Raw genomic sequence first — 13,327 nt, 5'->3', positions numbered from 1 at the left:
TCTCCACATTAAAGAGAAGGAAGTTGGGGTGCCCGGGCGGCTCATTCGGCTAAGCGTCCAGTTCTTCATTTCGGCTCAGGTCATGATCTCATGGGTGTGAGACACAGCCAAAGGTCAGGGTCCACGCCAAGAGTGCCGAGCCTGCTGGGGATTCTCTGTCTCCCTCTCTCTCTGTCCCTCTCCTGTGCATATGTGCGCTCTTTCTCACTCTCAAAATAAAAAACTTAAAAAAAAAAAAACCTCATAAAAAGAAGGCAGCTAAGCTTAATGAAATTGAGGAACTTGGCCAGAGTAACACAGGTTGGATAAAAACCTCACTTGGACATTCAACCTACATATTGATGGCCAAAGCCCCTGATTTTTTTTTTTTTAATGTTTATTTATTTTTAAGAGAGAGACAGAATGCAAGTTGGTTGGGGCAGAGAGAGAGGGAGGCACAGAATCTGAAGCAGGCTCCAGGCTCCGAGCTGTCAGCACAGAGCCTGATGCGGGGCTCGAACTCACAAGCTGTGAGACCATGACCTGAGCCAAAGTCAGCACACAACCGACTGAGCCACCCAGGCGCCCCTAAAGCCCCTGATTTTAACTACTACTTTATACTGTTTATAATTAGGTGGTATTTTAGATAAGAGGACTTATTTTTATTTTTTTTTAATTCACTAAAAATATTCTTTTTAATGTTTATTTATTTTTGAGAGGGAGAGAGACAGAGCATGAGTGGAGGAGGGCAGAAAGAGAGGGAGACACAGAATCCAATGCAGGCTCCCGGCCCTGAGCTGTTAGCACAGAGCCCGATGCGGAGATCGAACTCACAAACTGTGAGATCATGACTTGAGCCAAAGTCGGACGCTTAACCAACTGAGCCACCTAGGTGCCCCCATTTTTATTTATTTATTTACTTATTTTTAAGTCTTTATTTATTTATTTTTTTTAATTTTTTTTTTTCAACGTTTATTTATTTTTGGGACAGAGAGAGACAGAGCACGAATGGGGGAAGGACAGAGAGAGAGGGAGACACAGAATCGGAAACAGGCTCCAGGCTCTGAGCCATCAGCCCAGAGCCCGATGCGGGGCTCGAACTCACGGACCGCGAGATCGTGACCTGGCTGAAGTCGGACGCTTAACTGACTGTGCCACCCAGGCGTCCCAAATCTTTATTTTTTTAATGATCAGCTCATATTTGGAAGTTTCTGCCTATTGTCTTTTTTTTTTTTCTTTTTTTTCTTACAGGGAACCAAAGTCCTGCAGATGTTCATGTGGTACCTGAATCCACGACAGGTCTTTGATCTATCTCAGGAAGGGCCAAAAGATGCGTAAGTCTGGAAATAATCCCCCATGATCCATACTGCTTTGGGCAAGCGAGAAGGACTTCTGCTGTGGAGTCAAGCTTCATTATTAGATTGCCTTGTGAAATATTTTCTGACCATCCCTCATTTATTTTCTCACCTGTATTCTCCTCCCTTAAAACTTCATCTGACATTTCTTCTCCTACTCTTCATTGTGCTAATTCCCTTCAAAACCAGCTACTTTGTTGTCAACTCAGGGCATACTTCTAGTGTATTTGCTGCTTATGTACATGCACCTGGAGATTATTTACACGTCCGCAATGAGAAAAGATTTGTCCTTTTTCTTTTTTTTTTTTTTTTTTTTATTTATTTATTTTTTTTTTTTTAATTTTTTTTTTTCAACGTTTATTTATTTTTGGGACAGAGAGAGACAGAGCATGAACGGGGGAGGGGCAGAGAGAGAGGGAGACACAGAATCGGAAACAGGCTCCAGGCTCTGAGCCATCAGCCCAGAGCCTGATGCGGGGCTCGAACTCACGGACTGTGAGATCGTGACCTGGCTGAAGTCGGACGCTTAACCGACTGCGCCACCCAGGCGCCCCATGTCCTTTTTCTATGTATGCACCTACAACTTTAGCGATGTATGTTAGTAAGAATGTAAGTATATCTTTGGAGGGTGGCCATATTTGTTTATGAGTATGTTCGTGTATGTAAATTACAGGTTGTGCATGTGCATCAGTGTCTATTTGAGACAGATTACTTGATTATGCCTATTGATTCCACACCAGAGTGGGAAGACATTGTACTTCCTGCTCAATCCCTTTTCTAAACTTCTCAGAAATTTCATTCTATTTTTGTTAGAAACATCGAAAATAAAGTTTAGCCATAGGTAACAGGTATCCTGTATCTTCCCTTTGGTGATGGTGATGGGGTACATAATGGGAAAGAGCAGGGCTGTTTCTGCTACTGTCTGATTCCCTTTTCAAAACCCATGTATTGGGGTTCCTGGGTGGCTTAGTCAGTTAAGCGTCCCGACTTCACCTCAGGTCATGATCTCGCGGTTCATGAGTTCAAGGCCCATGATGGGCTCTGTGCTGACAGTTCAGAGCCTGGAGCCTGCTTCACATTCTGTCTCCCTCTCTGCCCCTCCCCAACTTGTGCGCACGCTCTCTCTCTCTCTCTCTCTCAAATAAGCATTAAAAAAAAAAAAAATGGAAAAAAAAACCCATGTATAAGATAGTTTGGATGTCATCTGGGAAACATTAGAACTTAAGGGATACTAATTATTTTTGAATAAGTAGCAATATCAGAGGCAAAGAAACATCAACTCAGATAATTTCTAGAGAAATAATATTCCTGTGTAAAATGGAAAAGTTGTATATTTGAAGCATTCAGGAGAATATTACATACAAAAATTAATTTCTCCTGTCATTCTTTTAATCTGTGAACTTCTTTGCCACTAGAGTTCGCTATAAAACTTCTGTATTTTTTTCTGTATTTGGATGGACTCAGGCATATCTGTTACCTTGGCGTCTGCCCCATCAGAAGGGCAAAATCATAAAATCTTACCACTTTGGTTACACTTTAGGTAGAGACTTCATAGACCATCATGAAGAATGTGACCAGATAGGAGATATTTTCAGAAAAAACAAAACAAAACAAAACAAAAGATTTACAAGGTGATGTCTTCTAGAACAGAGGCATTTAATCGCTTTGCTTAAGCAAATGTTTTAGCTGGGGGGTGGGGCGGGGGTCTAATTGTATTTTCTCAAGAGCCAACATGAAAAATGATCTAACTTTAAGCAGACAAATTTTAAATAAAGAGAAGTCAGTAAGTCTTCCCTCTTTGGCCCGAGGAGTATAAATTTGGTTCTCTCTCTGAAGAGAGAGAGCTGGGATTGTAGGTGTGGTCGTGTTACTGGTAGGTATCCTCCCAGCACTCTGTCTCTCTGAAAAGGTTTATTGGGATTAAGCGTAGAAAGTAGAAGGTTTCAAGAAGGTTTCTACTTTTTGTTTGTTTCAAAAAAAAAAAAAAAAAACAATCCAGGAAAAGCTTATAAAGTATGAGGAGGAGACATACAATCAGCATTGACTATTGATTCATGATGATTTCCTTTGAGAAAGGAGGGAAGGGTATGATGGGAAAAGAAAAGGAAGTCGAAACTAACTAGGGAAACGATGTGAGTTGATGCATTACTAGCAATTATGGGAAATGAAACCCTGGGACATCCTGAAATCCCATTCCAATGTCAGCCATTTAAAAATTGACTTTTGCTGCCAACCTCTGATGCGGTTGTTGGGGTCTCTTCCCTCGTGATGACTTGGTAACTAGTTTTGACATTACATTGATTATACATTTTCTCCAGTGGATATCCCAGAGCCCTCTTGTGCCCTGGGTTTTCTCTCTGCGATGGCCAGTGATGTGCTCATGTTTAATTTGTCTTCTATCTCCTCTACAGGCTTGAGTTATATAGGAAGGTACCAAATCTACGAATTCTGGCCTGTGGCGGGGATGGAACGGTAGGTCCTTGAAATAGAATCCAGTTGTCTCCTTTATTTCTTCCATCTTTCTTTTATTTTCCCTATGACAGTTCTCCTTATTTATTCCCACCTCACCTCTTTCCAGTCCCCTAAAACATAGGTCTCTGTCATGTGAAGCATAGCCCATAAAGGGTTATAAGAGACTTGATTATTGTTCTCATGGATTCATACTTGGTCTTACTAAATTATGTTTTACTCCCTCAGCTTGACTATATCCTTTCCTATTCCACAAGGTAAGGATGTGGTCGTATTATTAGAATGAAGGTTATAGATGACTAAATTCTTTAAAAAAAAAACCCTTATTTAATTTGTTCTTAATTGGTCGCAATTAAGGAGAAGTATATGGACAAAATTATTGTCTTCATTCTTTTACAAGTGGAAATAGAACTGAAAATGCTGACATTGGTTTGCCTTAAAGATCATTGATTGGTATCCTTTGTATTCATTTTTGAAGAAAAGATGGAATTGGGCTGAAGTTTAATATTGTCACATTTTCCTCTCTTTGCCTCATCTGTCTCTCCATTTGCCCTCTACTTACGTTTGTATATTTAGCAAAAGGCAAAGAATTGAGAACCTTGACATTTAGATGCTGCTGTCCAGTGTCTTTTTCTTCTGTATTTCGAGTCTGCTCTCCCAGGATCTAGGATTTTATTATGAAGTCTCTTTGACTTTTCTCTAATCTCCCTAATTAGAATGTTTTATTCTCAAAGGTAGCAACAAAATCTTCTCTTTCTCATAGCAAGTGAGCACTTAATGTAGCATTGGATACATATTATGCACCAGTAAATGCAACTGGGGAAAAAAATAGAACAGTGTTTCCACCGGTCCCTTAAGTTACTCCATGGAGAAGAAAACATTTTGCAGTTGGGAAAACAGTGTTTACTGTTTGTTAAGATTCACAATACACATTATTAGCTTATAAAATTCAATGTAAAGTTTTATAGCTGAGAAGCCAAACCTATTTCACTTTGTTTAACCCAGCGTTGTCCACAATTATTTGACCAGGGAATTTTTTTCTGCCACAATACCAATTAAATTTCAAGCATTTGTAGTGTTCTAGGGAAATATACTTAGGGATGGGCTGCTGTGAAAATTTCCCAACCTTTTTTAGTAGAATTATATCCAAACAAATCCTCTGAGGAGATAACATATATGTGTATGCATGTATGCATATATATATATATATATATATATATATATATATATATGTGTATATATATATATCACATCATATATATGATAATACACATTAATTGATGTGTCTGATATAATATACATTAGATGCATATATAGTGTGTATTTATATACATATATACATTTATTTAATTTATTACATTTCACTTACACACACATCGTGTTCTTCTTAGCTCAGTGTGTCTTTTATAGATACAATAAATATATATTATGTTTAACGTACATGCACACACATTCCTAGCTCAGCTGTCCCCAGATAGTTATCTTAATTAAAGTATAAACTTATTGTGACCCTTTACTATAGTGCTCTTCCTTGTTTTAGAATCTCCTTATCTTCCCATATGACTTCAGTATTTGCGCCCATCTCTTCTCCCTCTCTAAATCTCAGTGACAGCAGCAGACCAGTTGCTATCCAGAATTCATAGTTCTTATCCTTTCTTAACCTACGTGTCCATGACCTCAAATCCACATCCCCTTCCTGGTCCATCTCTACATCTTGAGCTTCACCATTGATTGAGCACCACGCCTTCCAAACTTCTCCCATCATCAGCGAGCCTCGTGGCAGCTTGCTCTCGCTTCTCCTTTCTTGTCCCTTTCCTCTACTCAGCGGGTTTGTGTAGGAAGGACATTCTAGGTTGTATGCTTTGAGGCATTCCCTGCAACTAGAGAAGTATTTGGAAACCTGGGGTTTTCAAGCCCAAAGGACAAGGACAAGAGAGCCAAGTCCAGACATTTGTGAGAGAACTGCAGTTAGGGAGTCCGGGCCAAAGTTCAAAAGGAAAATGGAAAAAAGAGACATAGAAAAGACCGCCCGTAGTTTATTCTGTCGAGAAAAAAAACAAATAAAAAAAAAAACACAAAGGAGTTTCAAAGAAGGAGGCAGTGGTTATATCCTGGAGGAGAGACTGCAGAATTATCATTGGTTTTGGAGACTAGGGTGTAACTAGTGGTTTTCAAGAAGCTTATCTGGGACAAAACCAGAATGATGAGCAAATGAGACTTGGGAGATTGCTAATGGATCCTGAAGACCAGGCCCGATTACAGTGTTGAATATCTGTGAATACGCCCTTGTGCCATTAATAACACCTTTTGACATGAAGACTGTCTGGTTCTCCTACTTAGCCTGCCTTTCCTAGCATCCTTTCTTTAAATACGCCATAATTAATAGGTACTTCACAAGGCTAGATACTACTTTTATGTTCCAGGTAGGTTTTCCTCCTAGGGACCACATCTATGTTCCTGACTTCGTTTTTCACATCCTTCCACATAACTCACAAATGCACTAGATGTTTACCCTCGGTCCCTTGCAACAGGCATGCCCCCAGGAAAGTAGTAGAGTTACCTTAGAGCTGGTAAATTACTTTAATGCCCAAAGGGAAAGTGGCCGATTTACCTTAGAATTGGTGCATGCTTTTGTGTTAATTATTTTCTCAATAGTAACCTCTGTACTTTAATCACTCAGGATCAAAACTTTGTGTGTCTTGTACCTTACGCAAGACCAAGTTTTAGTTTACTTTACTTGGCTAAAATGGATGTTTTGTGAAAGATGCATGGGATGTGAAATATTTTTTCTAGGTCAGTGATTGATACTTTTAATTTTATTAGTTTAGAATATGAAACTTTAAATTTTGAGTGGGGGCAGAGTTTATATATAAAGACAAGGCCTCCTGATGGATTTATGAAGAAAGATTGCTGGCTTTAGGCAAGTGAAGAATGGTTCCTGAGAGTGTCAGGTATACATTTGACTTAAGGCACTCAGCCTTTACTCAGTGAGCATATCTATCACCATAAGCCTTCAGAATTCTGTCAGTGCAGTGACAAGGTTCCAGGGAGAATCAGGAATGGAATTTCTTTTGACTGATTAGGAGGGGGATGTATTAACCCTTAACTGCATCAGTTTGTGCACAAAATATTATTTAACGTATAGATGTCTTGCATTAATTTGGGAACCATTTCCTTTTTTTATTAAAAAAATTTTTTTAACGTTTATTTAGTTTTGAGTGACAGAGCACAAACAGGGGAGGGGCAGAGAGGGAGACACAGAATCTGAAGCAGGCTCCAGGCTCTGAGCTGTCAGCACAGAGCCCGATGCGGGGCTCGAACTCATGAACCCCGAGATCATGACCTGAGCCAAAGTCGGACACTCAACCAGCTGAGCCACCCAGGCGCCCCAGTTTGGAAACAAGTTCTTAGGCTTCAGTCAGTACTCGTTTCGTGTTGCTCTACCTCCTTGCACTTTTAAATAGCCCATCTTCCTGCATTCCACTTGAAGGCAGAAGACCCTGTTGGGTGCCTGTATTTCCGTCACTTTCAGCAGGTTCCTTACCCTCCTTTGAGACCTTCTAAATCTGCAAGGGGATACATTTGCATCCCTAAGGGTCTTCATAGCTGTAGCATTACAATAGTATAGACCATGGCTGTTCAAGAGAACTACAATACAAGCCACATTTTTAAGTTTTCTAGAAGGTACTTAAAGTCAGAAGCAGGTGAAATTAATTTTATACTACATTTTATTTAAGCCAGTATCTCCAAAATACTATCACTTCAACATGCAGTTGTAGAAGAATCACTCATGAGATTATTTTATGTTCTATTTGCGCTGTCTCCAAAATCCAGCGTCTGTTTTGACTCATCAGAGCCCCTCCGGTTTGTATTAGGCACATTCTTGTGCCCAGTCGCCGCATGTGGCCAGTGGATGCTGCAGGGGACAGTACAGATGTCATCTCTTTGTCACTGGTTAGCATGATCCTAAGGCTGTCAAATGGTTGTCACATCTTCTCAAGGCCCTAGGAAAACTCCCCTGACTCAAGAATGATCTCAGACCCTCATGTTTGTAAACGAGCTGCTCTTGGGTTATGCAGTAAATTTGTATTTTTTCCCTTCCTTGGGCACATCTCTACCTGTCCAGCTCCCCAGAGCTGTCGTTTTGCTCGAATAGTGAAGGCCATGTGGACCAAGAGCCTAGAGGCGCCCGTGCCCTCCCCTCCTTATGGCTCCTCACGGTGCAGTGTGGTCCCTACCTATCTGGCCCCTGACCTCGATAACGGGGCTGGAACAGCAGGTCCACCTTTAACCGCGTTGCCCTCTTTCCGGAGGCCTGGAGTTAAACTCTGTAGCCAGCTCCTTCATGCTTATTTCTTGATCAGTTGGCTTCCCTAGATGAGGATACACCCTAAACAGAAGGCACCTCCTTGCTGGACTTTGTGCAGCCACAGCAGGGAAGAAAGTACTGTTTCCCTTTAAGTGATGGTGCCAAGCACATCCTCCCAAACCCCTTTTCTCCCGAAGTGCTAGCCTAGCTATATCCCTCCCCCATCCATTTCTCTCACCTTCTGTCTTGATTTCTTTAGGGCTGATTTTCAACAGTGATTTTCATATATTTTTATTTGAAAAATGTATGTTAATTCATTTTTTTTTTGAGAGAAAAAGAGAGCGAGAGAGCATGTGTGTGCACACAAGTGGGAGAGGGACACAGAGAAGGAGAGACAGAATCCCAAGCAGGCTCTGTACCATCAGAGCAGAGCCCGAGAAGGGGCTCAAACCCATGAACTATAAGATCATGACCTGAGCTGAGATCAAAGTCAGACGGTCAACCAACCGTCTACACCCAGGTGCCCCTTAAACAGTTCTTTTTAACACACGATGACCTAAAAACTCTTCAGTACAAATATAAATGAAAACATCAGAAGAATCCTATGTACATACTAGAAAGGGACACCCAGTCATTAAATGCCGTCTTGATGATCTTTCAGTTCAGAAATGTTCTACTTCTTTTGATTTCTCAACATGCACATCCTTCGCTTTTTGCCAGCATATGAGGAACTACGTGTATTGGGTCTGTTCGAAAAAAATGTCAATTCACTGTTCTTGCCACCCCTCAGCCGCCTCTGATGTTAGTACCTTGCAGAATGAAAATATTGCTCGCAGTGCACTGGGGACACATGCGGTGACAGCTAAAGCATAGTGTGGACAGGGGTGGCAGCATTGGCCAGCTGTGGGGACAGTACTGTGGGGCTGCTCAGGGACAGAGCCCAGGACCGTGCTGTTTCAGATCCCTCAGCCCTGCTCCTCCTCACACAAAGGCAGGAAAGAACCTTGCGAACTCAGAAATGATTTCACCCAATCTGGATAGTTTTCTTCAGCTGTGGTGGAAAATGTGCCAAGTGCTGTTTTGCAATTAATTAAATATAACTGAAGGAGTGCTGGATCAGCTGGTGGAGATGATTTGGGGGAAATGTGATAGCCTAGCAAACATAATCCCTGCTAAGAACCTGAAGCCTGGACTTCCAGAAGGAACAGGTTGCTGGTAAGCGAGAGGCCCCAAGAACAGCTTTGGGCCTGAAGATCCTTTGTATAGTTCTGCTTTTATAAGGACAGATACAGATTATTACTCAAGGTCTTTTCTGTCTCCTGCTATTGTAAGTGTATTTGTTTACTCTCTCTCTCTCTCTCTTTCTGTCTCTCTCTCTCTCCCATCCCTTCCTCTTTTGTAGCACCTCTCTGCTTCGGTACAGCTTGGCTTTTCTGTCTTTGATAGTGTGTGAAAGACTTTGTGATTGATGGCGGTCAAAGGTGGGATTGATTTGTGAACTTGAGGTTCAGTGTTAAGCAGAGAAAAAGGAAGAGGGCATTTTGCTTCTAGGAAACTGGACCTTCATAGAGGAAGTGAAGAGGAAGAAAAATAAAGCCTGATCACAGCAGCTAATGTTAATTAAGCATCTCCTATTTGCCAAGCTAAGAAATGTCTACATGGTGTTTAACTGATAACATACCCCTAACAGGCTTGAGAGACAGATGAGAGAACTTGGAGTGACAGGGTCACTTGCTTAAACTCACCCAGCCCATGTATGATGGAGCGGGGTTCACTGAGCTCTGTCTCCCTACACCCTACGTTCTGTTGCCTTTTGGGGAAGCTGCTGTTGAGTAATGTAGCTCTTGGATGAGAAACGCTATTGAGGACTATGAGAAAAGATCCAGACCCTCCTCTGCTAAAAGAACTACTAGCCTACTGGTGGCACTTAAGAGAACTTCATGACACATCTTGGTTATGAAAGGCAGGTGACATTTGATGACCCTAAGGTTAGGTAATAATGGGTTACTAAACCTACCTGGTTGTATTCAGAAGAAAATATTTGGCTATTGGAAAAAGAAAGTAGAATGTATTTATGCAGTTCTTGATCAAGGGAGATAAGTAGTTGCCCATCCCGCTTTTTAAATCATGTTTATTTAATTTTGAGAGAGAGAGAGAGAGAGAGAGCATGTGAGCCAGGGAAGGGCAGAGAGAGACAGGGCAGAGGATCTGAAACAGCCTCTGTGTTGACAGCAGCAAGCCTGATGTGGGGCTCGAACTCATGAACTGTGAGATCATGACCTGAGCCAAAGTCGGACGCTTAATCAACTGAGCCACCGAGGCACTCTTACATTTATGCAGTTCTTAAATCATTTAATAAGAAAGGGGGAAATCCTTTAATTCAAATCAGTTATACATTTTCCTCTTCTGTTAGGGCAAGTGTGAGAGAAAAGGAGATGGTGAGAAATCCAGGGGACCTGAGGGCTCCTGCCATTCTGAGGAACTATATCACAGTATGGCGTGGATTCTTGGCAACTCCTTTTGAGAAAACAGGAACAGCTTAAGAAGATTTGAATGAGGGCTGTTATACCGATTAAAGAATTATTAGAAGGTACCCCATCAGGGGCACCTGGGTAGCTCAGTCAGTTCAGTGTCCAACTCATGGTTCATGAGATCAAGTCCTGTGTCAGGCTCTGGGCTGGCAGTGCTGGGCTTGCTTGGGGTTTCTCTCTCTCTCTCTCTCTCTCTCTCTCTCTCTCTCTCTCAAAATAAATAAATAAACATTAAAAAAAATTCTTTTTTTTTTTTCTTTAATTTTTTTTTTCAACGTTTATTTATTTTTGGGACAGAGAGAGACAGAGCATGAACGGGGGAGGGGCAGAGAGAGAGGGAGACACAGAATCGGAAACAGGCTCCAGGCTCTGAGCCATCAGCCCAGAGCCCGACGCGGGGCTCGAACTCACAGACCGCGAGATCGTGACCTGGCTGAAGTCGGACGCTTAACCGACTGCGCCACCCAGGCGCCCCTAAAAAAATTCTTTAAGAAGATACCCCATCAATTCATGGAAATTACAGGACACTCATTTCGGTTATTTGAAAAAGTATTTGTATTTCACACACTGTGGACTGATCGTTCCTCTTCCTGTCCATCTTGGTATTAGTGTTCTTCCTGCGATTTAGAATTTTTCTTTGCAGGGTCCTCTTCAGAGGAAGTTATTTTGTTGTGTTTGGTCTTTCCCTTTTCTTTCTCTGCATCCTATCACTATCCCTTCCTAGTCTTTTGCATGGTCTCCAGCACTCTGAGACTCGAGTGGGTTTTCCTTAGGTGACTAAGGCACCCATCCTGAGGAGGTGTTGGATGTTTGAGGTACATCAGCAAGCCAGGGGGAAGGTGAGCCCACTGCTGGCGGCTTTCTCCCTGCAGCCGCAAGGGGTCTCCCCTGTCTTTGGGCTGTGGCCTCAGGCAGGGGTTCTCACATTCTTTTCTAGCCTCTCTCCCGCTGGCCAAGAGGGACCCTTATTCATACATGGCCCCCTGTCAGGAGGGGTGAACTTCTACTCCCTTTTATCAGACAGAAGCCAAACTCCTGGCTTCATCTGCTTGCCATTTTGTGTTTGCTTTGCTTCTGGTCCCTGAGGATTTATTTTTCCTATCATTGTGTCTGGAGTGCATTGGGTATCAGAAATGTGAACACATGACATTATCCTTACCAAGAAAAGAGAGACCTGTTTCCACTATGCATAAGAAACAAATTTCCAGTTTAAATCTACCTGAAAGAAAGTAGACAGATTTGTGAGTACAGTTCATAAGGGGGAGACAGAGTGATCATCTCTTAGAAAAGTTGTAAAGAGATTGCCTTCTTTATATGGGATGTTGAGTTCGAATTTCTAGAGTTCCATTGCATTTCTGAGTCTCTAGTTCTCAGGGCTATTTGCATCTGCAGTCAGTGACCCCTGATTGTTGGGATTTCTGAGTTTTCATGTCTTGTAGTTTACTAGAGGGATCTGCTTCTACTGTGTGTAGTTTGTGCACAGGTAGCTGAGCAAGAATGGTATCTAGCATAGTCATCAGATCGATTTTAGCATCTGACTCTTTTCCCCCTTACACTTCAATAGCAAGCTTTGTTTGTACTGTGTGTAAGACAACTAAGAAAGCGTTAGGTCAGCATCTAAGAAGTTGTCTGGGAGGGAATTGCCCAGGGAGTGGAGGGATTTTTGGACACTTTTTTAGATCTGGATTTTTAGTTCATCATATTGGGTGAACATGGGGGTATGCCTTTCTAGAAGGTAAACACAATTTCAGGTTTCTTGATAGACGGTCAAGTTTTACATCCTGGAAGGAATACTGTGGTAGCAAAAGGATTTTAGATGGAGTCAAGAGACCTGATAAGATCATGACATTGACACTCCTAATTATCTAGTCTTGAGCAAATTGCTTGACCTCTTTGCACCTCAGTTAATAAATCTGCAAATTAACTGAATTGGTTTGAGCAATTTCTAAGGTTTCTCCAGCATTCCAGAGATTCCAAAAGTATATGCCTCTGTCTTCAGCATGGTCGGGCCCTATCTGGAACGGGGTTTGGGTCTTTACTGAAAGGCTCTCTGTCCCAGAGTGACTAAGAGGTCAGCCTTGGGGTTTAGCATACCTAATTTTGAATGCGATCTGTACTACATAAATGGTATGATATTACCATACTAATGGTATGATATTACCAAGTTTTGGCCTCCTTATCTATTACATGGAGATGAGACTTCTACCTACCTTACAGAGTCATTTTGAAGGTTAATAATAAGAGAACTTTGCTCAGAAATCAGCACATGGAAAGCAGTGATTGTCTCTCTCCTTGTTCCTTGTAAGCTCCTTGGGAGCAGGCATCCAGTCTAACTTACCTTGTTCCAGCTCATTCATCTTATTTCAGTTGCGATGTTCTGTGTTTTATATGTAGTGTGCACTACATATACTGTTAAAGTGCTATTAAAAACAATAAAATAGGACTCATACAAATGTAGAATGAATGCATGTCAAATTTATTTAGTTCTTTGACGAAGAGCTTAGCTCAAATTTATTTAGCTCCTCGCATCCAGCAAGATGATAGAGTTGACTTATTGGAGAAGTAGAGGGAAAGGATTATGTAGTTTATTCCAAAACAATTTTTCTAAATGTGAGATAAAATCGGTTTATGGCCATATGGGGGAATAAAACCATAACCTTTAACATAATCTTCTATTCTCGACC

The 13,327-nt window shown here is 41.6% G+C and overlaps 1 protein-coding gene across 13 annotated transcripts in view; it reads left to right on the top strand.

The window, feature by feature from the left end:
- The window catches only part of DGKI (diacylglycerol kinase iota), a 444,802-nt gene that overhangs the window by 238,894 nt on the left and 192,581 nt on the right, over nucleotides 1-13,327 (top strand). For all 13 annotated transcript variants that reach the window (XM_045495795.1, XM_045495789.1, XM_045495788.1 and 10 more), the window contains 2 exons: nucleotides 1,231-1,313; nucleotides 3,746-3,806. In XM_045495795.1, the coding sequence (XP_045351751.1) occupies nucleotides 1,231-1,313; nucleotides 3,746-3,806 (144 nt within the window). The remainder of the gene's footprint in view (nucleotides 1-1,230; nucleotides 1,314-3,745; nucleotides 3,807-13,327) is intronic.

The sequence above is a fragment of the Leopardus geoffroyi genome, chromosome A2, assembly GCF_018350155.1.
Source record: "Leopardus geoffroyi isolate Oge1 chromosome A2, O.geoffroyi_Oge1_pat1.0, whole genome shotgun sequence".
Lineage (NCBI taxonomy): Eukaryota > Metazoa > Chordata > Mammalia > Carnivora > Felidae > Leopardus > Leopardus geoffroyi.
Note: the sequence above shows the minus strand (reverse complement) of the source record. Positions and strands in the feature narration are given on the sequence as shown.